The sequence below is a fragment of the Ceratotherium simum genome, chromosome 8 (genome assembly GCF_057802395.1).
Source record: "Ceratotherium simum simum isolate JZ-2026a chromosome 8, ASM5780239v1, whole genome shotgun sequence".
NCBI lineage: Eukaryota > Metazoa > Chordata > Mammalia > Perissodactyla > Rhinocerotidae > Ceratotherium > Ceratotherium simum.
Window position 1 is genome coordinate 53,932,835 of NC_141907.1, and position 27,009 is coordinate 53,959,843.

Below are 27,009 nucleotides of genomic sequence, written 5' to 3' on the forward strand. Positions count from 1 at the left end.
TATATCTTGTATATGTACACTATTTTTGTCTTTAAATTTAGAAATAAGAACTGTTAGTTTAGGAATAAGTATATGATACAGTTACTTGGAGAAGATCGATTTTGTTCTGACATCTATATTCTTGTGTTGCCTAACAAAACTGTAAAATCTCGTTATCAATATACATGCTTTAAAGTTAACTTTGAGCATTTTAGCACATTATAAATTTTGAGCTTTGCCCAATCCAACTGTAGAGTTGGGAGCATGGATTGGTTAATTAAAGGTATGAGTTTAGTAAAAAAGAAGATATGGATCAAAGAGTAGAAGGAAGGAGCTCAACGGTGACAGAAATAGGACCAATGGAGACAGAACTGGAAAATAATGTAGAGTATGGAAAAAAAACACCACGTGGTACAACACTAAAAACCTAAAAGTATGAGAAGAGAAAAATAAGGAAAGGAAAGACCTATCGTTAGTCTAATTAGCAATTTACTTTCCACAATTCCACTTGGCTTGGAACATTGGGAAATTATATTTCATCTTTTGTATGGCACTATGTATCTCATATGAATATAATGCTATTTTACCTATTTTTTAAAAAAACAAGTTAAATAATGGTTGAATTTCTTTTACATCCCTTATATATAATTTTCTCATTTAATGGATATAATAGTCCTGTTATTTTTTATCCTTTCCCCTTTTTCATGGCATGGTAAAAACAGGCTTGAATTAAAAGAGGTATTGGTGGGCCGGCACTGTGGCTTAGCGGTTGGGTGAGCGCGCTCCACTACTGGCGGCCCGGGTTCGGATCCCCGGCGTGCACCGACGCACAGCTTCTCCAGCCATGCTGAGGCTGCATCCCACATACAGCAACTAGAAGGATGTGCAACTATGACATACAACTATCTACTGGGGCTTTGGGGAAAAAAAAAGGAGGATTGGCAATAGATGTTAGCTCAGAGCCGGTCTTTCTCAGCAAAAAGAGGAGGATTAGCATGGATGTTAGCTCAGGGCTGATCTTCCTCTCACACACACACACACACACACACACACACACACTCTCTCACACAAAAAGAGGTATTGGGCTGACAAATTTTGGAAACCATGCCACTTAATGTGAGTATCAGTAGGTGTTAGTTACACATTTACAGAGTTTTCCTTTTCCTTTTTTCAATGCTTTGCTGTCTTCTTTCACCTGTATATATTGAAACTGTAGTTTTCAGAGTTCCTCTTATGTATCAAATATCTTTTTTTTTTTTTTTGAAATAATTTTTTTTTTTTAAATTTTTTGTTTATTGCAGTAACATTGGTTTATAACATTGTAAAAATTTCAGGTGTACATCATTGTACTTCTATTTCTGCATGGACTACATCATGTTCACCACCAAAATACTAATTACAACCCATCACCACACACATGTACCGAATTATCCCTTTCACCCTCCTCCCTCCCCCCTTCCCCTCTGGTAACCACCAATCCAATCTCTGTCCCTATGTGTTTCTTTATTGTTGTTATTATCTACTACTCAAATATCTTTTCACCTGTGTATTTGCTTGTTTTCTTATTTATTTTTCTCAGTGATTTGTGGATTACGGCTTTAGTAAAATCAGAAGATAGAAAAAATCTCTCATATTAAAACAGAGTATATTATGTGTAAAACCTAATCAATATAAATCTTTTCTTGATTGTATTTAAAAGCAACGTTATTATTACTACAGTTAATTACCACAAACTCCATAGACTGTACAGCCGACAGGAATGTTCTAACCCCCTGTCCAAATTCTAACCCTTCTAAAACTCCCCTTTATATGCAGGCATTTCACAACCTTACCATGTAAGGAATGGAATGAAGGAGAACTACTTATGTCTTGTCAGGTTGGTGGAGTGGATGGTGGGTTGGTTGCTGAATATTCCAAACATCAGAATGCTTTTGAAGCCAAAGAAAAAATTAGATTTATTGCATCCTTTTTTTTTTTTTTAACCACAGGAGGGAAACTGATTTTACTGACAGGGGGAATACTGTCTCTGTGCCTATGTATTATTGTAGCATAAGATTGTAATTGCTGCTAAGCTCCTTGGAAAAAACCCTCCAAGGCATGCCTAGGTCAAGACTGTGTTGTGGTTTCTCAGCCTTACTTTTTGGAATCTCTTTGCCTTAGGCCATGGCTACTTTAAATATTTATACATTATTATACATGGAGAAAGTGATAAGAAACCCGTATAATGTGTTATAGGAGCTCAGAAGTTGGCAGATTAATTTAGAAGCTTATGATTGTGGGGAAATATTTCATTATTTTTCCTGAAGTTTTTTTTTAAGTTGTATTTGAGTCTCTGACAATGTGATTTCTAAAAGAATAAAAATGATAATATAACCTTAAACTCTGCTTTGTTTCAAATACGCTGCAGCCTTTGTGTTTATCATTCCTATATGGGGAAATTCATTACCTTGCTCTTCCTTACATGAAGAAGTAAGTCTGTCTGTACTCTATCAATTACAGAGAGAAATATCCATATATAAGTGGATCAAGGCATGGATTTAAAAAAGCAAAGAGAAAGAAGAAGTGATTTACTGGATCTGACACCCTGTTTAACATTTCAGGATCAAACCAATACCAAATTCCTAGGGCATAGTAGGGAGTCCAGCAGACAGTAAATGAAGTGGCAAATGCAACCGTCATCTTTAGGGTCCTCAGCCGAGCTCTTGGTATATTGTTCTTGGATTGATTCAGTTGTAGTTCTATTAGAGACAGAAAAGAGTAGGTGTTTAAACACCAGTTTTGTTACAAAACCAAAATGGACAAAAAAGAAGGGAGAATCACTAATTCAAACTAAAAAAATATAATCAGAGCAAATTTCCAATGTTTTTAATAATAATTTGTTTGAACAGCATGTTTATATTCCAAGTTTTCTACCATGTCACATAATAAGTAGAAAAGATTAAAGATATAGTACTCTTAAAGTTAAGTTTCCACCAAAGTAATTTGGATTTGAAATATGGAGATACTCAAACTCTTAAAATATAAATTTAAGAGAGTAGACTGAGGTTTACCTGAGCTGAATTCTGAGTTTACACAGAACTCCTGCATACTCACTATCTGAATATCTCTGACAGTAAGGTAATGAGAATCGTGCATGGTTGAAAGTGTGCTGCCCAAAATTATCTTTCTCAATCATGTGCTTTTGTCTGTGATATCCAAAAACATTTCACTTTTCATATTAATACATCCTTTAAAGTTCACAGGTTGTTTCCCTTGTGAGGAAATTCCCTGGAATTTAATGAAATTGCTGACTTTAATAGGCTGCCTACGTGAAGTTTACGACTTAGTTCTTAAAAGTAAAAAGCTGCAGTTTTAAAGTACTCAAAATCCGTTCTTGTTTTTCATAATCCAGAACTGCTATTTTAAAATAAAAAAATACTGTTCACATACTATGTTTTTTTGAGGGAGAGATAATGCTATTCAGAAATAGTCATTTTGCAACTTATTCATTTATCATCAAAGAGTGGAAATATGGAGGAAAACATTTACATGCATGATGTTTTAATATAAAATTAAATTTTCACTAGAAATGTTAAATAATTTATTGAATACAGACTGGTTATGGATTTTTTGTCATACAAACCTAATTACCATTTACTGTGTGCCTTGCTGTGGGCCTTGTTCTTTTCACACATTATTTCATCTAATCCTCAATATCTGTAAACATTAGTAACATAAGTAATAAAGCAATCAATAGCAATGAACACACTTCAAAAAGCATCTTGGGGGGCCAGCCTGGCGGCGTAGCGCTTGGGTTTGCGCGTTCTGCTTCGACGGCCTGGGTTTGCCAGTTCGGATCCTGGGTGTGACCTACTCACTGCTCATCAAGCCTGCTCAGGCGGCATCCCACATAGAAGAACTAGGAGGAGCTACAACTAAGATATACAAATATGTACTGGGGCTTTGGGGAGAAAAAAGAAAAAGAGGAAGACTGGCAACAGATGTTAGCTCAGGGCCAATCTTCCTCAAAAAAAAAAAACAAACATCTTGGCTTAGCACAGTGGCTGAATCTCAAAAAATATTGAACCTCTTACAACATACTGTGCTTCTACCTCTTTTGAAATATTATCACATTTCATTATTGGTTTACTGTTTACTCTCTGACTTTTCTGCTAGACTATAGACTCCATGAAAGCAGGATAGTTATTAGGCTGTTTTATTCACCATGGTATCCACATCTATTCTATCAATCACCCTAATCTATCTATTTCCAGCAGTATTGAGAAGTCAGTACATATTGCCTGAATAAATAAGAGATTAAATGACTAAATTTGTGTTAGTAATATTTAACTGTTGCTCCTTGCCTCTGCTTTTTTGTTTTTCTGCTTCTGCGTGGCTCACATTTCTTCAGATTAATCCCTATTTGGGATCTATCTCCTTATTCTCCATGTGCTCTTCTTAGATATCCCTTATAGAGCTGAATTTCTCTAGGATAAGATTTTGAAGGCAAATTGTTTTTGCAGTATACTTTTTAGGAAATACTAAATACCATTTTGTGCTGGCAGGTGGAAACTGCCCAAGTATCTATTATAAAGCATCAGTGTAATTATTTCCTTTTGAAAATATCTCTTGAGAGTAATCACACCATAATAATTAAGATGATTTTCCTATTAAGTTGTATCAGGTATAACTTATGCACTATGCTGTTGATAACATTCTTTAGGATGTCATGGCAACATAACCATGTTTACATTGTAAATTCACAAATTTTAGTTTTTGAGAATGCACCAGATTACTGAAGCAAAAAAGGCACAACCACATCTGTGAAGCTTCAGATGAAATTGTCAATTACATATTCAATAATATTTTGCATACCCAACACACACACACACACACACACACACAAATGTGCATAGTTATGTTGTGTGGATATAGGGGATTTGGATGTGAAACAGAGCAGCTTAACTTTAATACATCTACTGGCTACTATTTAACAAGTTGTACTTGCCTATATTCTAGAAATCAGGTATTGGGTATAGTATTGTGATGGGCCCTGCAGGAACAATTTGCAAATATTTATACTAGGTAAATGGGGTAATTGTCCTTTCATCTTTAATTCCCTGGTGCAAATTTAGAACATTATGAGATGCTAAATTACAGTATCTGTAAATTGGGGGTAATAAAGGTGTAATAAAGGTATTACCTCATGGGGTGATTGTGAATATTAAATGAATTAATATATGTAAACTGCTTAGAACGATATCTGGCACATAGTGAGGCTCTGCTTTGAGTATTGCTGTGTAAAAACTGTTTACCCACAATTAACACCAAATCTAAGGAATACGCACTGTGGGGATCCTGATGAAGGACCTGTGTCAGGGTGAAGATGATCTTTGCATTACAGATCAGCATGATGAGAAGAGGGATGATGAAGAGGCAGCTGAAGGTGAAAAAGTTATAAAAGGCTTGATGCCACCATTGTGGAAAACTGCAGTGTGTTACACATTGAGAGAAACCTCCTGTCTGTCCAGAGCTGTCTGCCAAATGGATCATCCTGAAGATGTATAACTATGGGAGAAAATAAAAAAATAAAAAAATTTTTACTTTTTTTCTAACAGTATTTGCATGTTTTCTTGAAAGTGTTCTCTTCTGTAATCTGCTAGCCTTCTAACATGTTGTTGACCAAAGCAACTGCTAAGCTCCTTGATATTATCCTTTAGGCATTTCTATGAAAAGTTTAATTGGATCTTTACTTAAAATGTGTTTGGGTAATGTAAATGAATCTCTAGGATTTTGGATTTTTTTGAACTTATTTCAATCTTGCAGAACAATCATCAACCAAAGATTTAAACCTTGTATGTATTTCAATTTCAGATACAATTGTGCTGACAACTTCTTGAAATGATTTAGTTTGTTGTTATATCTGTAGCACCTAAAACTATATCTGGTATTTAGAATGTGCACCCAAATTATATATTTAAATTTTATTTTTAAGACAGAAAACCTCAATAAAATGGTCAAAGGACATGAACAGACAGTTCACAAAAAAGATATAACAGTAGCCATTAAGCACATGAAAAGATGTTCAGCCTCACTCATAATAAGAGAAAAGCCAGTTAAGGTGACAATGAAATGCGATTTTTCACTATCAAAATTAGCAAAAATTAAAAAGAATAGCAACACATTCTCATGCATGGCTGTGGGGAAACAGAGGCTCCCATACATTGCTAATGGGAATGCAAATTGGTGCAACCATTATGGAGGAGAATTTGGCAATTACTAGCATAACTGCATATGCATTTACCTTTGTTTTTTTTTCCCATTATGTAGGTAACTTTATTTTATTTTATTTAAAAAAAATTTTTTTTTATTGCAGTAACATTGGTTTATAACATTGTATAAATTTCAGGTGTACATCATTATACTTCTATTTCTGCACAGATTACATCATGTTCACCACCCAAATACTAATTACAACCCATCACCACCCACATGTGCCGAATTATCCCTTTCGCCCTTCTCCCTCCCCTCTTCCCCTCTGGTAACCACCAATCCAATCTCTGTCTCTATGTGTTTGTTTATTGTTGTTATTATCTACTACTTTATGAAGGAAATCATATGGTATTTGACCTTCTCCCTCTGACTTATTTCACTTTGCATAATACCCTCAATGTCCATCCATGTTGTCACAAATGGCTGGATTTCATCATTTCTTATGGCTGAGTAGTATTACATTGTGTATATATACGATTTCTTTATTTTTTTAAATTTTGTTTATTTATTTATTTTCCCCCAAAGCCCCAGTAGACAGTTGTATGTCATAGCTGCACATCCTTCTAGTTGCTGTATGTGGGACGCTGCCTCAGCATGGCTGGAGAAGCGGTGTGTGGGTGCGCGCCCGGGATCCGAACCCGGGCCACCAGCAGCGGAGCGCGCGCACGTAACTGCTAAGCCATGGGGCCGGCCCTGCATTTACCTTTGACCCGGCAATCCAACATCTAGGAGTTTACCCTGAAGATACACCCCTACCTCCATTGTATGAATATACATATGCATAAGGTTATTCTGCATTGTTTCAGTTGAAACACTGCATTGTTTGCAGTTGAAAAACATTGACAGTAATTCAATCTACGAATTCATAGAACAGTACCTGAGTAAACTGTGGTAGACCACACAATGGAGTGCTATATAGCTTTAAAAAAAGAGTAGGGAAAATCTCTCTCTCTGTGTGTGTGTATATATTTGTGTGTTTGTGTTTATGTGTATACGTATATTTATTTTCCAGCTGTCTGCTGAGACAGCCTAGGAACATCCTAGTAGCAATGAGCACATCCAACACTCTGGTACCCAGATATTGTTTTCTGAATACCATTCTCTACCAAAAAGGACCAGAGCTCATTGGAGAAGTGAGTGATCCCAAGGCTGGGACAGGCAAAGTATAGTATGTGCTTGGAACAGTTTGTGCCAAAAAGTTGGGAAGTGCTCAAAGAAGGATGGAGCATGTCAAAAGAACCCAGGAGCGAAGCTTGAAAGAGCTCCTGCTGGCTAAATCTGGGCTAGTTTAAGCATGAAAATTAAAAACAAACAAAAAAACTGATAAAAACGAATGATAAACTATTGAATAAAGTAAGAATCCATGAATCCATGCTAATATAAATTACAAAACAAGAACAACAAATAAATGGGGAGTGAAAAAAGCTCTTTGATACTGTAGAAAGCCAGCTAATAAATGTAAAAGGAATAATGGAAGTAGTAATTACCATTTGTAATCACTATAATAATAAGTGATTCAGACAAGAATCATCAATGGATGGTAAAAATATGGGTGAAAGTTTGAGGAGTATAGAATATTTACATCATCTCAAAGTATCTACCTGCAGGATACTTATTCATTATAAAGAGTAAAATAGTAGCTTTACAGTAGAGAAATAGCCAAATAATTGTTAACATTGACAGTAATGGGACCAATTGACAGCTTCTATTTCCTTGTATAATGCAGTGAGAGCTCAGCATCACTTTAGTATTTCTGCTAAAAGTGTTTAACCTGAATGAGAAAACATCAGCAAACTCAAATTGAAGGACAGTCTATAAAATAACTGGCCTGCACTCTTCCAAAATATGAGTGTCATGAAACACAAAGACAGACTGAGGAACAGTTCCGGTTTAAAGGAGACTAAAGAGACATGGCAACTGAATCCACCACATAATCTTAGATTTTCTTTTGTTAAACAGGACATTATTGGGACAACTGATGAGATATGAATAAGGTATATAGATTAAGAAATAGTATTGTACCCATGCTAATTTCCTGATTTTGATACTTGTACTGTGGTTATGTGTGAGAAAAAAACACATAGAAGTATAGAACGAGATATCATGTTGGAACTTTCTTTTAAACAATTCAGAAAAAGTGTATATAAGAGAGAGAATAAAGCAAATAAGGAAAAGTAGTAAAATATTTTTTTGGGAATCTGAGGGAAAAGTATCACAGCAATCTTGGTACGATTCTTACTAACTTTCTCCAAGTGTATAATTATGTTTAAAAAAAAAAGACAGTAATTGAATCAAATGTTAAGGAAATGTTGCAAGTTGTTTTCAAAAGCAAGTTCTAGTGGATATTTATTCATTCTTTCCCCATTCATCAAGCACTCTTCATACCCAGTCATTGCCAAGCTTTTCCACTGAGAAACTTCATTTTACTATGAAACATTATTAAAATGAAAAGGTGAGTGCCCAAGCACTTTAAAACTGATAGCAAGTAAATTCAAACAAAAATGTTACTGAATTTCTTTTTTTTTAAATCTATACACTTTTATTCCTTTTTTTTATTGTGGTATAATTGATATGTTACATTAGTTTCATGTGTACAACATATTGATTCGATATTTGTATGTATTGTGAAATGATTACCACAATAAGTCTAGTTAACATCCATCACCACACATAGTTACAATTTTTTTTCTTGTGGTGAGAGCTTTTAAAATCTACTCTCTTAGCAACTTTCAAGTATGTAATTGTCTTGACATGAGTACAGCCATGTTTGGCCGCTCCATTGACCTACAGCCACCAGCACAAAAAAGAAATACAAGGCTGCTTTCTGTGTGGTGGGAACTGGCCTTTTCCCGGGAACTGGCCTTTCTCCCATGGAGAGAGTTGCAAGTTGTAACATTTCAAGGCTCTTGGAGCGTCGTAGCCCGGAATGGACTGGCCATCTGTGCCGGGCTGAGACGATAACCAGAGAGAACAATGCACGTACACAACTACTGGGCTGGGACGTTAGCCAGGGGGCTCAGTGCACGTACGCCACTGATAACCATTTTGTGCATGGGAACACTAAATGCTTGCTCTGCAAACTCTGTAGTTGCTTACTCTGAAAATTACTGATGGTATAAAAACTGCTGGAAACTGAGCCCTAGAGAGAGTTCCACCTGTGGAAGGGACACCTTGCCCAGGACGTGTGATCCTTGCCCAGCCGCGTCGATTGACAGGGCTCTCCCGGCAGTGGGGCGTGGATAGTGTGAGTAATTGATTTGATATGAAGTAATTGATTTGATATGAAATAATTGATTTGATGTGTTCTCTTTTCAGTCAACCTGGTGTTTCTCTTTCCGGTTGATTTGTGTCATTTCTCTTCAGCCGATGTGGGTGTTTTCCCTTTCCAGTCGGGCTGATGTTTTTTCCCTCTTAATATTTGACCTATTTGGATCTGTTTGCAGACTATCGCCTTTACTATCCTCTATATAATAAAATATACCTTCAGTCCATTTGTTTAGAGTAGAAAGTGTCTTTTACATCTCCGATCAAATCCCCGAACCTCTCATAACAGTAATACAGTGGTAGTAACTATAGTCACCATGCTGTATGTTACATCCACAGGACTTACGTATTTTATAACTGGAAGTTTGTAACTTGTGACCACCTTCACCCATTTTGTCCACGCCCTACCCCTGCCTCTGGCAACCACCAATCTGTTCTCTGTTATCTATGAGGTTGTGTTTTTAGAGATTCTGCATATAAGTGAGGTCATACAGTATTTGTCTTTCTCTGTCTGACTTATTTCATTTAGCTCAATGCCCTCAAGTTCTATCCATGTTGTCACAAATGGCAAGATTTACTTCTTTTTTATGGCTGAATAATATTCCATTTTATAAATATACTACACTTTCTTTATCCATTCATCCATCACTGGACACTTAGGTTGTTTCCATATCTTGGCTATTATAGATAATGCTGCAATGACTGTGGGGGTGCAGATATCTTTTAGAGTTAGTGTTTTTATTTTCTTTGGATAAATACCCAGAAGTGGAATTACTGGATCATATGATAGTTCTATTTTAAACTTTTTTCTATTTTATTGAGGTCATAATAGTTTATAACATTGTGAAATTTCAGGTGTACATTATTGTTTGTCAGTCACCATATATATGTGCCCCTTTACCCCTTATGCCCACCCGCAACTCCCTTCTCCTCTGGTAATCTGTACTTTTTGTCCATGTGTTTGCTTATCTTCCACATATGAATGAAATCGTATGGTATTTGTCTTTCTCCGTCTGACTTACTTCGCTTAGCATAATAACCTTTAAGTCCATCCATGTTGTTGCAAATGGCAAGATTTCATTTTTTTATGGCTGAGTAGTATTCCATTGTATACATACACCATGTCTTCTTTATCCCTTCATCTGTCTATGGGCATTTAGGTTGTTTCCAAGTCTTGGCTAATTGGAATAATGCTGCAGTGAACATAGGAGTGCATATATCTTTTCTAATTAGTGCTTCATGTTCTTTGTATAAATACCCAGAAGTGGAATAGCTGGATTATATCGTAGTTCTATTTTTAATTTTTTGAAGAGCCTCCATACTGTTTTCTGTAGTGGTTACACCAATTTACATTCCTACCAACAGTACACAAGGGTTCCCTTTTCACTATATCCTTGCTAACACTTGTTATTTGTTGTTTTTTTGATTATAGCTATTCTAACGTGTGTGAGGTGATGTCTCATTGTGGTTTTGATTTGCATTTCCCTGCTGATTAGTGATGCTGAGCACCTTTTCATGGACCTGTTGGTCATCTATATGTCTTCTTTGGAAATTGTTCAGATCCTCTACCCATTTTTGAATTGGATTTTTGTTTTTGTTTTTGTTTTTGAGTTATTTTGCTAATGAGTTCTTTATATATTTTGGATATTAACCCCTTAGTGGATATATGATTTGCAAATATCTTTTTCCATTCAGTTGGTTGCCTTTTCATTTTGTTGATAGTTTCCTTTGCTGTGCAGAAACTTTTTAGTTTGGTGTAGTTCTCTTGTTTATTTTTGCTTTTGTTGCCAGGATTTCTTTTATTTAAGCCAATGAGGGACAGTATTCTTTTTTTAAAGTTTTGATTGAATTTTAATTTAATTTAATTAATTTAACAGGCCCTGGGTTTCTTTCCTTTTTGGGGTGATGGAGTGGGAGTGGAATATGCCTTTTTTTTTTAAAAAAAAAACAACAAACTATATTTCCTTTCTTTGCTTGTAGGGTAGAAAAAATTTAATAAAAAAATATATAATACATAATATGAATAAAAATGTAATAAAATTATAAGTAAATATAGAATATAATGTTTCTTTTATTTGTAATTAAAATATTTATTTTCAGTTTCAGATCCTTTTCCAGCTTAAGGGCAAAAAAGAATTTTTAAATTAATCCACTAGAGGGTGCCGAATGATCATTTCATCACTCTTAAAAGTCAAGAAACTCAAAAGTGCTTTCAGCTAATTCCATCTATTGATCCAGACCAACTTTTTCCACATTACAAAGTGGAAACTGTTTCAGTTTTCTATACTTCTTTGCAACCTGACCTTATTTAAAGTTCAATTTTGAATTTGACTCAACACCCAGATGTTGTGAGTTGAAGTCTCTGGAAGGGTTATTTCACATAGAAACTGAGAATTTTATATTTTAAAAAAAATCTTAACTACTTTTGTCTCTACTTCCCCAGTGGGACTTGTAACCAGATGACCTGAGTTTGACTTTCTGCTCTGCACTGGGCCACATTTTCACTTTAATATTTCATGTTTTTCAGTCATAATGATGAAACTTTCAATAAAAGTGACTTTGAAATATAGTACTATGATTTGAGTTTGGTTATCATCCTTATTTAGTTAATGAATGCTCATTTTTAAAGCAACTCCTAGGTCAAAAAACTAACTAGGGGCTCTCTGTTGTAAAACATGAACCAGAGATATCTTGCTATCAGGGAATTAAATATTTGGTGGGAGAGATAGAGCATGTATGTGACACCTGTAGGACAAGATAGACTGTGATAAGCTCTAAATGAAAGGAATAAAGTGTTATGGAAATTCAGTTTACTTGCCCATAAACTAATCTGTTTTAGGCTTGGCTCATTTTATTTTGTGCTCCAAGGCCATGTTCGTTACAATGATTAATATAGGGATCCACTTTACTTCTTTTGTCCTTGGATCATATTTCTTTAATTTCCTTATGTTTCTCCTTTCTCGTCCCTGGCCCCAGTTCTCACCAGTGTTTGCTTTATTTTGCCATAAACAATAGTAATCTGTTTTCCTTCTTTATAGTCAGTTGCAGATGCTCATTCCTTCTTAGAAAATTATTTTTAACCCTCACCTTATCCCATACTAATTACACCACTACCTAATCTTTTCCAAAGGTAATTATCTGTAAATGATATGCTTTAGTTTTCTTATCTATAAAATGGAGTTATTAATAGTATCCACCTCTAGGGGCTGTCATGACAATTACGTGAGTTAATACTTGCAAACCACTTAGAGTAGTGCCTGGCACACAGTTAGCACTATATAAATCATATCCAGTATTATTAGAAAAATTTTGAGGCACACAACTTGTAAATATGTATCCATATATATTTATTTGTATATTTATAAATGAATACCATGTACTTTTTTCCTGATATCTCTTAACCATCTATTCTCACCTTAAGATTTTCCTTTTCCAACCTTCTACAGGAACAAAGGAAATAGACAATATTGCATAATGTGGTGTAGTGTAGTTGTTAAAAGCTCTGGGTATGGAGTTAACTGGAGGTACTGACACCTCTACTTACTAGACGGTAATCTTGGGCATGTTATGTAACATTCTTAACCTTAGTTTCTTCATGATAAAATAAGGATAATAATTTTATCTAATTTATAGGGTTGTTGGGAGCCTTACATGAGATAATGCATGCAAAAGCATTTGCACAATTCCTGGCACATATTTATGTCCTGAGTAACTATTATTTACATCATCATCGTCATTATTGTTATTTCTGCTATTAGCATGCTATTACTATGTTCCGGTATAGTTCTTGGCATATTGTATATGCATCATGAGTATTTATTGAATTTAAGTTGCTTGTCAAGTTCAGAAGTGCATTCTAGCCCTGTAAATTCTTTGTGTGTCAAGGCAAGCCTCCAGACATCTTCAGACCACACATCTTTACACCAAAGACTAAAGGGTGGCTCATATATCTTGCCTGCAGGCCTGGGTTAACTATAGAATTTAAAAGCTGTCAATATGTGATGGTCCATATTAACACAGATAAGCTAGTGGTATGAACTGTTTCTGCAAATAATCTGCTACTCTGAAATTCTTGTGGTCTTAGATGACTGTCATTGGAAACTGTGATTTTTAGTTAGATATGGGCACACCTAATTCAGGAAATGTTTTCTTCTCAACATGCACTTACCTGCCAAACCACAGATGATCTTAAATCAGATCTCCTTTCAAGTCATGTTTGTTACCCTTTTCTTTTCTTTTTTTTTCTCCCTCTCCTTCTCCCTCTCCCTTTCCCCTTTCCTTCCTTCCTTCCTCCCTCCCTCCCTTCCTTCTTTCCTATCCTACTTTAGGAAACAATACCTCTGAGACTTGAATTATTATGCTCTGGCATTTATAGCTTTTAGAGTGAGTAGAATAGCTTGGTGACTAGGGAGTAGACTGGTCAAATTTACTTATCAGTCAGAATGAATGTTATAATTTTGAGAAATTTTAAATAATCAACCTTTATATAAGTAATTCTCTTTACTGTTGCTTAAAGAATCATTTTATTTTTGTAGTCATATTTCCCTGTTATTTTCTCTCCTGACTTCAAAAACCCTGCTATGAAAGAAAGAATGGAGGCAGGAGTAGAGAAAGGAATGAACATTAACTGAGTGTTTAAGTGTAAAGTCTTGTGCTAAATAGTTTTATATATCTTATTCTGTATAATTTATTCTTTACAATTACCCTTTTAAACTTAGTTGAGTAATTTACTCAGAACCATGTAGGTGGTGCAAGATAACATTGAGATTTGAAACCAGCTTTGCTTAAATCCAATAGCCATGCCATTTCTACTATCCCGTTGCCTTTCAAACTTTGTTGCAGGGAAGTCTGAGGTCTTCAGAGACTATGACTGGGGCTATTGAATGGTCAAGTAGAGGACTGGGCCTCCCTTATCGCTATTCAACCAGAGCAGTTTCACTTATATCTGTTTCATTTATTAGGGCTCCACATAGAATTTTGTTAAAAAAAAATTCCATTACTAACAAAACGTTTGAAAGTTCAGCTACACTATGCTGAAACTTCTGAAAATGTATCCCCAAACCATCATAGAACTCTGAGGTTAGTCATCAGGAAGGTGGAAACCGAGGTGGCCAATCTGAAATTAGGTCACTCTGAGCTCTAGCAAAATGTCATAAATTCTTTGATTCCCAAGCCTGAGTTGTGACAACTAGCTTGTTAGTTTTTTTTTTTTTAAATGTAGGTATGAATTACTCAAGTAATAGAAAATCAATATATGCATCAAAGGGTAAAGATTAAGGTCGTCCTTTCAAAGTAAGTTAGCCACAACAGGATGCGCCTTTGTCAATGGGCTTATCTGTAGAGCTTAGTGAAGCAAGAGGGACACTCAGCGTGTGTCACAGTCTAGAAATAAAAAGCTTTCTCTATCTCTTGTCTTCCCCATCAAACATAGGTAACATAAGTCATGGGATTGAAATCTCTTTTATGTAGAGAGATGGCAGAGAGCTATAATAAAAGAAAAACTGGACTTTAAGAAGACATGAGTCCAACAGACCAAGTGACATTGTGAAAGCCAGTGGATCCCTTTGAACCAGTGGTTTTCAAATTGCAGGTCGTGACCATCAATTAGTTGCCATCAACATTAAAAAATGAAATGGAATAGAGTGGAATGTTTATTTCATGAAAACTTTTCTCAGTTATGGGTGTGTAAGAGAAAGAGACACAGACAGACAGACTCTATGCAGTGTGTATTTCTTACTTTGGGTTATTACCAAAAAGGTTTGAATGCCTTTGCTTTCAAAATTTCTCTTGTACATTCTCTTATACATGAAATGAGGATAATAACAAGGCTTTCTATGTACCACATAGAGTCAATGTATCAAGTAAGATTACATATGTGAGGTTTTTCAGGAAACTTCAGCAAAGTGCTTTATAAATTTAAAGTGCTACTGAAAGTAAAGATGAGTTATTTGTTTTACAAAATAAAATAGCACCATCATTTTCTGTGGCACACGTACACGTAAATCTCTGCTGCAGAGTAATATGTTTGAGGTCAGGCTATTTACCTGGAATTCCTAAGCAATTCAAAGTTAATTTCATATTTTCTTTTTACTGCATCAAGATAGATAAGTATTTGGCATTATCTTTCTATTATTGATGTGATAGTCTTAGATGAAAATAATTGAATTAATAAATCAATATTTTATTTATAGTCTCTGAGAGGGTCCTTTAAAGGAGAGTGAAATTGTGGGTTTGCATTTCAGTTATTATCACAAATTGACCTATTTCTACTTCTGTTTAGACTTTCATCTACATGTATCCCAAATTACCAGCTACTTGCCAAATAGCTGTACATATACAAAAATCATATATATCCAGCATCATGTCCTAAGGCGAATGTTTTTAGCTCTTTTCATAGCCTGCCTTCCTTCCCCCTTCAAACAAATAGACAAGCAGACCAACAAACAACTCCTGTTCTCAACCTACCTCTCTGTTTCAATGGTTTTACTATTAAAACTCTTTGGCTAAGGGTATTGGAGCTTTATTTTACTCCGCTCTGTTATTAACCTCCTGAGTCCAATTTGTTGCCAAGCTTTGTTTTTTGTTTGAAATTCTCCCTTACAATCAATTCCCTCTGACACCACCCTAGCCTCCAACCTAATTACCTTGTTGCCAGATGATCTGAAAGGCTTCTTTGTCTCTCTTCACTCTATTTGCGTCTATGTAAATTTTCTTAAAATATTTTTGTTAGAAAAATCATTTTAGTAATTTACAACATGATGACTATAGCTAACACTGCTGTGTGATGTGTAGGAAAGTTGTTAAGAGGGTAAATCCTGAGAGTTCCATCACAAGAAGAAAAATTTTTTTCTTCTTTCTTTTCTTTCTCATCTCATCTATGATGATGGATGTTAGTTGAACCCATTGTAATAATCATTTCACAGTATGTGTAAATCAAACCATCATGCTGTATGCCTTAAATTTATACAGTGATCTATGCCAATTATTTCTCCATAAAACTGGAAAAAAGAAACAAAAACAAAAAAAATCATTTTACTCCTTGTACAGGACTCACAAAGGCTATATGGCTCCCCCATTGATTTCAGAATTTCGCCTGGCTATCAATGTCTTCTATAATGTAAATCCATTATACCCCTCATTCATTGATTCATTTATCCAAACTTGTTTTTTTAGTAAAAGGTAGAAGATTTATTTGATCTAAAGAGAAACCAGAGTATCCAATTATTTTAAATTTCTGTTTTTGCTAGTTATTAGGTACTGTGAATATTAATGAAGATAAGCACAACAGAGTCCCCACTGTTTAAGAGTGTATTCCTTAATGGCAAAGACAGGCAAACAAACGTGTAACCACAATGTTTTATGACAAATAAGAAGTACACTATGAGGTCAATGGAAAGGGAGTAACCACCAACTCTGATTTCCTGCTGGTCCCAACTCTCGGTCTTTCGCTTCAGCCAAACAAGTGGCCTGTGAAAATTAATCACACTTTTCAACCTTTGCTGAAAAATGTATGTGTCTTTGACTTATTTTTTCCATCCAAATACCATTCATCTTTAAAAATTCAGCTTATCCTACCTTTACCCTGAAACCTTCATTACCCATTTCAACTCATACTCTTCTCTCCCTCTTCTTATACTTGTAATAGGTTTAAAAATTTTTTAGTAAATAGTTGTATTAGTTTTATACAAGCTTTGTCTCCACAACTGAATTACATACATTTTCTTTTCTTTCTTTCTTTCTTTTTTTTTTGGTGAGGACGATTAGCTCTAAACTAACATCCGTTGCCAATCTTCCTCTTTTTGCTGAAGATTAGCCCTGAGCTAACATATGTGCCCATCTTCCTCTATTTTGTATATGGGATGCTGCCACAGCATGGCTTAATGAGTGATGTGGTGTGTAGGTTCGCACCTGGGATCCGAACCTGCGAACCCCAGGCCACCAAAGTGGAGCGAGTGAATTTCACCACTATGCCACTGGGCCAGCCCCCTGAATTACATTTTCTTTGAGGGCTGTTTCTTGGTTTCATCAGTACCAGGCTCAGTGTTAGGAACCAAACTTGTGTTTATCATCTCTAAGAAAACCAGTCAACAAGAAGCACTTTAAAGAAACAAAATGGAAAATTTCAGGGCTTAATCTTTAGCTAAATAACCTCATTTCAAGTGACATGTTTGTTAAACCTATTTTTGTATATTCAGTCACTGTGAGAATAATTGTACTGTACTTTTCTCCAGAGAAATCAAAGCATTTTATTTTTTCCCATTTTTCCTGCCATACAACACACACTCAATTTATCTAATTTCCAAAAAGTTTAAGTGATGAATTGGTGGGAAAATTTAGTTACCCAGCTTTCTAGTCTCTTGCACTATTTAGTGAATTCTGCATGGCAGATTTTCTTTTCTTTTTTAACCACCTGGCCAGTTTAGAATGTCTAGATAAATTTCCACTTGTAGTGGCAAGTTTTTGGAGGATCCCGGTTAACTCTGACTTGACTTCTTGACACATCCTCATACCCTGGGTTCATCATACAGTACATTTACAAGCAGAGAGACAAGTTGATTATCTGTTATTAAAGGATCTTTGCTATTTGTAAGAATGTGTCCTTCAGAGATATGACGTTGAAAAAGACAGATTCTGCAGGTCAGTTAACCAAGTTGCCTCTACTGAGACAATCTGGACAGATGTCTGCCTTCTGTAAGAGAGGGCCTTTGCCTATACCAACAGTCTTAGAGTTTTGCTAACAGCTTGTTACAGTCTAAATTACCTCCAGAAAAGCAAGTCAACCTCAGGGAAAGAGTCAAATTTCCAAAAGTCCAAGATTTTTCACTTTTTCTTTTTATTCAGTCCCACCCAGCTGCAAACTACAGAACAACATACTAATCGTGAATAATTCTCTCTAAGCTGCAATGACAGAATTCTTAAAGTTTTTACTCAAGAAATCCCAAATAAGGTAAGTTATAAATACTTTCTACCCATGCAAATTTCATAGTTCCTAAAGATTCTCTCCATTTACCATGTCAACCTGAGCAAAAAGAAAAATGGATGGAAAAATAAGATGTCAAATAAAAGGTCAAATTTGAGAACAGCTACATTTTTGGGGAGCATTTCCTATGTGCCAGAGATTATGCTAGACACTTTAATACATTATTCATTTAATCATCACAAAAGCTGCATAAAGTAGGCATTACTTCCATTTTATAAATGAAGGAACTGAAACCCAGAGAGGTTAAGAAATTTGCCCAAGGTAGCAGAGCCAGGATTAAACTCCACTCTCTGACTTCCAGAGCCCAAGCTCTTAAAGATAATACAATACTGCCTTTGACATACAATAATACAATACAGTACTCAAGTTTAGATAGGAAATGTGTGATTGCCATATCCTAGCAAGTTCATGATAATGTTTTACCTGTGGTCCAGCAAAGATACTACTGAGAAGCCAGGCCAAGCCAATCATGGACTGTCCAAGCTTGCTGTTGCTTTTCACAGCTAGGGGCCTTGTGATGGCCAGGGAGCGGTCCAGGCTGATCACTACCATCATGAAGGCTGGGGCATACATGGAGAAAAGCTTCAGATAGCTGAGGACTTTGCAGAGGAGCTCTCCAGCATACCATTGGACTGTAATGTTCCACATTCCATCCAGTGGCATGACGATCAGTGTCTCCAACAGATTGGCTAAGGTCAGATGTTTTAAAAGCACCTTCATCCTCGAGAGCTTTTTCCCATTCTCTTTCTTCTGAGTCCACTTCTGAAGTTTCAACAAAAAAGAAGCATTAAAGGTTGTGGAGAGTAGAAAAAGGAAGAAAGTAACTGTCACTCGGATCTTTCCAGATAAGGTCAGGGTAGGGAGGTTGGCCTGCATCAGCGGGCTGCTGCTGTTGTCAGCTGAGCAGTGATTTTGATTCTGTTCAGGAGAGGCATTGTTTGCCATACTTCCCCACTGATAGAGCTTCAAGACTTGTGTTTCTGTCACTTATGTTTTATTGTAATTGAACCCAAAGTCCCGTTTTATTTCTGCCTTCTTTGGATGAAAACATCACAGGTTTAGATTATGTCAAATTTTGTCCCGGAGATAGTTTATATTTAGTATGAAAGATCAAGGTGAACTTGTTTTGTGGGTTTATAATCCAACAGAGTGCTCAAACAGAGCATGTCAAACACATTCTGAGGGCCAAATGTAACTGTAGTACCCCAGCAGATGGCCTGGTTTTCACAACATTTTTCCTAAGTGGAGAAGGACACTGGAAGCTCAATTGTGAATTTAAAATTCACTCATGTTATTATTCAAATAATTTTAATGAAGAGATTTTCTAAGAACTATTAAGTGTTTGTATTCTGTCCAACAGATGCAAAATGAAAATGAAAAAAATGTGGAAAAAGTTAAAATCTGTTTAAATCAGATAATTGAGTTAAAATCTTAATCCAGTTAAAATCTGTTGTTTTAAGAAATTAATACATTTCTCAAAACACATTTGTTTTCTTTTTCAATCATACACTGAGATTTCAAACGCTAGAAAAATATGTTGATTTAAAACCATCCTTCATAAAACACCAAATCAATACCTTAACAGTTAGAATCAATTTGATCTAATACAAATTGGGCTGCATTCAAATTTATCAAATTATCTTAATGGTCAGATTATCCATGCTTAAGTTAGAGTAAAAATGGTTAACATTTTTTTATTATTGCCTTGCTTTTATGATTGTCTCAATATTGTACTTGCCATTATTGCACATTATTGCATAGGTATTGGAGAGATTACTATATAACTATATAACTAGGTATTGGAGAGAAGACTACATAAACGCTGTATCCATATTTATGTATGTTTATATATAATGTGAATATTTGTTTATATTACTTTATACATTATATGACCATTTCACATTGGGGCCACTTAGAAACTATCTCTGCATCGCTGGTTTAACTTTCATGGTAAGTGCTTGATGCTGTTGTTTACCAATACTGGCATGACTGACATTGGAATTTATTAAATCACCAGTTTAATTTCTCTTATGTCAACTAGGTTGCTTCTGTGGCATCCAAAGCAAGAATAATGTTAAGAGTAAAGGTGGCTCTTTTGACTTAGATGGTCCTTTCTTGTTAGTTCGTTTATTTGTTTATTCTGTCTTTTATTCATTTATTTAATAAATAGTTACTAAATACCTGCTATATATATTCTCTTAGCTTTTGCAGGTGGTAAATAGTACATATGGCGTCATCCAGGCCCTGAAGGAGCTTATTTTGTACTATAGAAGATTAGATAAGAATATCGCCTATGTCTTATGTGCCTCCTCAGATTCCCTCTGTGCTGGCTGCCTCCTGGATCTTGAGCAGCTTAGACCAGCTCCTTACCGGGGCTCCCTCTTTGCTGTCACCATATGCCCAGAATTACTGGCTTTCTTTCACTACTTCTAGACTTGGATGAAATATTATGCTGCAGGACATTGAATCTGGCTTTCTTAGTGACTTTCTGAAAGGTCATATTTTCTAATGGAGTATTTTGGTTCTGAAATGGGTTGTTTTACAATAATTAGTGGGAGGAATAAATGAGTTAGAAATCATGAGAAGTATGCCTTTTATAAAAATGTATCACATGTATTTTTAAGCACAAATATAGCATAAATACACACGATTCTCATTATTTGTGGTGGTTATATTCTATAAAGTTGCCATGAACACTGAATTAGTGAATACTGAACCATTGCTCCTATGAACTAAAACACCATTTGCATTACACAGGTTCATTTGCCAACATCCTTGTAAAACAAGCTAGACTCCTCAACGTTGAAACCTGCTCTTCCACATAACCTTTTTCGTGTATAACACTTAACATATATTTAAAAAATTCTTTCAAAGTTTCGTAATCTGCAGAACCTGCGAGCTTAAAATTTTTCACACCATATTGCCTTTTGAAATGTGCAAACCAGTTACCATAAATTTCTTTGGTGTTCAGCCTCACAGCAATGTTATCTACTGTATTAAAAAAAAAATCAGTTCTTATCTCATGAATCCATAAATTTCACCAATTTTCCATCTTTTCTATGTCTTCATCATGCGCCGTCTAGAGCAGCCTCATGTACAAATAGGCAAATTTCCTTTTTCTTTTTCTGGATGTGTCATATTATTAATTATTAACATTGAAGTCATAGCCCCCAGCACTATAACTTATGTCTGAACAAGGCTCATCTAACACACATATTTTCTCCCTAAGGCACATCACAGCCTCCTAGTGCTTAGGAACACTGCAGAGCACTTCAGCACTAGGGGCCTTTTTAAACAGTGAAATCACCAACAACATTTACAAAAATGTGAAAAATATGGCACTAAATATACCACTAAAAGGATGCTTGCTTATAGCATCATAGCTGAAATGAGAAGGCACACCATCGCCTTGTTTGACCTCAGCTGGGAAATTGCATGTTGGGCAACTCAAATTTTTCCCCACTCTGTGCATGCACATGTCTGGGATAATCATAAAAGCACTGTGAATATTGATTTTGGGGTTAATCAATTTTAGCAAATAGGTGGATTTGTAAATAATAATAATTGACTATAAATAAGAATCAATAAGTAAGATCAGATAAGTTAAAGAAAAATTAAAATTCTCATTAGAGCTTCCAAATAAGTTAAACTATATTACAAACGTAAAATGTTCCTAACATTGAAAAAAACAGTTTTAAGCCAGAAGTTCACAATAAATTGAAAGAAATACTATTTGTTGAGCCCTTAGCTATTGAGATTTTTAGGCGAGAGGGCAAAATTATATAGACTATTAAAGAAAGGCATTTTTTAACATCTGAGATTTGTGACTGTAAAACTTGTACCTATTGCATTGCTATAATAGGTTCCTTATAACAGTTTATTATTCTGAAAAACTCAAAAGGCTTTGCATATACATCATGTCGGTTAATCTGATCAGGGCCATATACCTGAAACAAAAGAAAACAAGGTAACCATTGGATAGATTTTAGAAACCTGAAAAGCTATTATATGTGGGCTGGCAACTAAAAGAAAAAAGGAAAAAAATGTTTCATGGTAAAATCTGATTATACTGAAGTATATTTTGTCCTTTGCCTCTACATTCAGGGAAAGAAAAAAATTGGAGCATGAATCCTTTATTATTAGTTTCTATCCTTTCCTTTTCTTTTTTTTCTATTCCTTTCCCTTTCCCAGATTCAGTTTGATTGCAACTTCTCCCAAAATGTATCAGTTTATTAAAGTAGGAAAAAAAGTAAAGAAAGACAGCAAAGGAGAGAGAGAAAGAAAGAGAGAGAGAGGGAGGGAGGGAGAGAGGGAGGGAATAAGGAAAAAAAGAAGGTAGAAAGGAAGGAAGGAAAAGGGAATTTAGGAGATAGGCAATTAAATGATTGGGGGATGGGGAGGGCATTCTCAGCAGCTGGAGCAGCATGCTCAAATACAATGTTAGAAAGTTCAACGTGACTGGAAAAGGGTGTGTGTGAGCAGGAGTGGCAAAAGATGAGGCAGCCATCAGGTCAGGAAAATCTGTATTACATGCAAAGGAGTTTGGGCTTTACCTATAAATAGTGCCTTGAAGGATGGAGTAGTATGGTGCAGATATGGCTGAGTTCATGCTTTTGAAAGATCATTGTGTAACACTCGAGAATGCATAGAAGGAGTCTGGGGAACAGTGGGCAGATCAAAATTTGAGGTAGTTAATCTATTTAGAAAACACTTGCTGCCAACACAACATGGAAAGTATGGTGGTAGCATAAAATGAAGAGAGATAAATTTTGTTTTATATATTATGCAGAAGATATAGTTAATAGGACTTGATTAATTAGTTCTTGTTTTCGAGAGAGTAGAAAAAATAAAGAATTAGTCCTTAATTTCCATCTTGGAAAATGAGTTGGATGGACTGTCTACTAAGGTTGGAATACTGGAGAGATAGCAGTTTTAGACATATTGAGTTTGAGATGCCTATAAATTAGCCCAAAGGAAATTTTTAGTAGGCACTTGGTTATACAGGTGTGAAGTTCCAAGAGATATATCTGGTTGGAGATATAAATCAGTAGAATATTTGTATATTGCTTGTGGTTGAAGCCATGGAAATGGATGAGATTACCTAGGGAGAGTGTAAACAATAAGAAAAGACAAATGCCCAGGAAAGAGCTCTGTGAACACAATCATTTAAGGAGCACATAGAGACTGGGGAGCATTGTAAAGTAATGAGGAGACCAGAAGAGGGTAATGTAATGGAAGTAATAGGAGGAGAGAATTTCAGGAGGGAGGAAGTGATTCACACATCAAATATCTCAGAGATGGGATAAGGCCTAAAAAGAGTTAATAAGATTTGGTAATTAGTAGCTCACTGATGATTTGCCTAGAGTAGCTTTAAAAAAGTCCTTTAGTGAGAATGGCCATTTGAAGAGCATATGAGATTTGAGGAAGTGGACATAAAAAAGAAAAAAGGATTTTAAAAATAGATATGTAAGTCTTGAGGACGTTTAGAGATTTAGGGATGGGCCGAGTAGAGAGGGAGAGCAAGTCAAGGGATTAGGGCAGATGTAGCAGAAAGACAAGGGATCAGATCCCTTAGGGGAGCTGATTATGCAGTCAGGCACTAAGGAGTTTAGGGTTGATAGGGAGGGAAGTGGATCTGTGAAAGAGTTGGAGGTGGGATAGGTTCAAATAGAAGAGGGGGGTCAAGAATAGAGAATCTTGATGGAATGAAAACAAGTTGTAATGGAGTAACGGAGTCATAAACCTAGGAGGATGTAGATAGAAATTTGAATTTAAGATTCCAGATGTGAAGATGTTCTAACAAAAAGGTACAGTTGTGGCCATGAAAGTGGATAGGTGAAATGGAAGCGAATGAAGTTTGATGCATTTAAGTAGCTCAAAGAACCTTGAATCTAGGCTGTTGGATGGGTCAACCATTTGGATTTTGAAGGTGCTCATAGATTCTGGTGATAATGATACTATTAACAATATTTAACATTTATTGGGTACTTACTATGTGTCAGGTACTTTTCTAAACATGTTACATGTATAAACACATTTAATGCTTACAACAACCCTAGAGGTTGGTACTATTGTTATCTTCATCTTATGGTTGAGGAAAGTGAAACATAGAGAGCAGTTTATACATCTGATCCATTTTAGAGTTGGGATTACACCTCAGGCAGTGTGTCTCCAAAACTCCTGTTCTTAACTGCTGTGCTATATTACCTTTCTGGTAGGAGTGGGGTGGAAAGGAAGACTGAGCCAGAAGTCAGAGTCCTTAGTGAATGAAGGGCCCTGTTAATTAGGTCCTTTTTGTTGTAAAAAAGGGAGACTGTCTTAGATAATGGAGGTCTATTTCATGATACACAAGGCCTACAAAACCATCAGGAACCCAGGCAGCTCTGGGGATGAGCAACTCCGAAACTCTGTTTCATGACCTGAGTTTGTCCTCAAGCATGATATATTTGCTTCTCTATGTATTGTCCTCTCCATCCTCTTCTTGAACCTAGCTGGCCAGCTCTTTCTTTGCAAGTCCAAGTTTTGAGGGGAAAGAGGGATGGTGGTTTAGAAGTGACACACAGGAGCAAGAAATAGATTTTTAACACCTCTTTACCAACAAGAAGGAAAGAATAGAAGGTGGCAGGTCTTCCAACGGAGAAGTATTTGAATGAGAAGTCTTTGGGAGAAAATTTTGTTTCTGGTAGGGAGAAAAGATAGAAGCAGCACAGTATCAGAGAAAAGAAATATATTTTTTTCTCTCTGTTTTTCAAAACATGACTGACTTTGTTTAACCGAGAATGATAGTTTCTGTGACAACTATGAAGTGAGTAAAAGGGAAGCATTTTCATTCAAGTTTAATTGGAAGGATTTGAGGAAGGAATGTGGACTATTAATTATGAGGAAGTGTTTACACAAAATTGCTGTGGAGACAAAGAACAAATTCTAAAAGCTATTCAAATTTTTCTAAGCCATGTTAAATTAAATATAGCTTTTAAAATAGAAGATTCACCTTCATTTTCTAAGAGTGCATCTTATTTGGAGAATCACAACATGAGACATTATTACAATTCTTGTTTTAGGATAGCTGTGTCAGAGGCAAATGATAGAAAATCATGGTTAAAATTTATGTAACATATTGGAGATCAAATTAATGAAAAATATATATAACATAAATCATCGATATCATGAAATGAATGAAAACGCAGAAGCATAATGATCATGTTTATTTGTCAAAATTGATATATTCACTAAATACTGAAAGTAGTAATCTTTTACTTTTGTTTTAATTATAATTAAAAATATGTAACTAAATACAAATTAACAATACAAGAATGATCATTTTTATTTCAATAATTCAGTCAATCAAACATTTATTGGCCATTATGTCCTAGGCACTGTACTTGTGGTTACCAAAGAAAGGCTACTCAAAGCTCATTATACTTAATATTTCCAAACATATTTCATAATTATTTCATAATTTGTTGATATAGTTTTATTCACATAAACTTCATGTGTGCTGCTAGTTATTAAAAATAGTACAATTTTAATTTTATTCTTTTGCAGACAATCTTCTGTTGACACACTTAGCATTTCCATTTCATAATGTAATTCAATTCTAAAATACAACACATCTTAATCCCATCTTCTTCAGAAGGGGAAGTTTGAAAACTAGATCTCCAATAATTGTATTAATTGAGAATTTATGATGCAAACGTATAATAATGTAAATAAAATTTAAAAATACAATTTAGAAAATATATGTGATTATTGGTATTATCCATTTCTATTCAAATTAAGTTTCAGTAAGATTGTGTTCCCATGAAATTGATTGATATCCTATGCTCACTATTATTTCATTTGTATTCCTTCTTTTTCTACTTTTAAAATTGTTTCTGTAAATTTTCTGATGTTTCTGAGTGGTTCATTTACTTTTATAATTCCTTGATGCTCCTTTCAATAAGTGTTTATAAAAAATCATCAGTATTGCTTGCTTTCAATTCTGTGTGCCCCACACAATCTAGTATGTTAAGGTTTAATATTTTTCTTAGCAAAAGAATTAAATAGATTTCCAACCTCTAATTTTATTCTATGTTAAAGTAATGTATAGCAACAAGGCAGAAGTACCTTAAAGTGCCACTGAAGTCAGCTTAGAAATAATTAGTATAATGTAACAAATATTTAAATATGTAGTATTTTTTCTGGGAAAATAGTAAAGAAGTGTTTTAAGAATTGATTTTACTACCTATGCTACTTCTAGAGAGAGCATAGGAAATGCTCCAGACAGCCCATAATATCTTGGAGTTTCCATTTTTTTAATAAGTAAAAATTTTAAGAAATGTTGTTTGAAATATATGGGAAGGTAAGAAATTTACCTCGTAGAAAAAGAATTAATTTGAATTTATATTAATTTGAAATTATATTAAATTATATATTTATATTAAATTAAATTTGAGTTTATATTATATTATATTTAATATTTATATTAAAATTAATTTATTTATATTACAGTGAAGGGTTAAAAGAGAATATAAAAAGGCTATCCTTTTTTATGG

At 35.0% G+C, this 27,009-nt stretch overlaps 1 protein-coding gene across 1 annotated transcript; it reads right to left on the minus strand.

Moving 5' to 3' along the window:
• Positions 1–2,472: 2,472 nt before the first annotated feature.
• Positions 2,473–19,420, minus strand: GNRHR (gonadotropin releasing hormone receptor). The gene is made up of 3 exons (XM_004419109.3): positions 18,899–19,420; positions 5,307–5,526; positions 2,473–2,717 (listed from the first exon to the last, which is right to left on the minus strand). Exons 1-3 carry the CDS (start codon positions 19,418–19,420, stop codon positions 2,473–2,475), a joined length of 987 nt encoding a protein of 328 aa, XP_004419166.1.
• Between the last annotated feature and the right edge of the window lie 7,589 nt (positions 19,421–27,009).

Bases quoted from the DNA above. Each gene is read 5' to 3' on its own strand.
- GNRHR (XM_004419109.3), bottom strand. From the start codon at position 19,420: ATGGCAAACAATGCCTCTCCTGAACAGAATCAAAATCACTGCTCAGCT. The intron at 5,527-18,898 runs GTAAAACATTAT...TTTCTCCCATAG, and splicing joins GTATCTTTGCTGGACCACAG to TTATACATCTTCAGGATGAT. The intron at 2,718-5,306 runs GTGCGTATTCCT...TGTCTCTAATAG, and splicing joins CCTTCATCAGGATCCCCACA to AACTACAACTGAATCAATCC.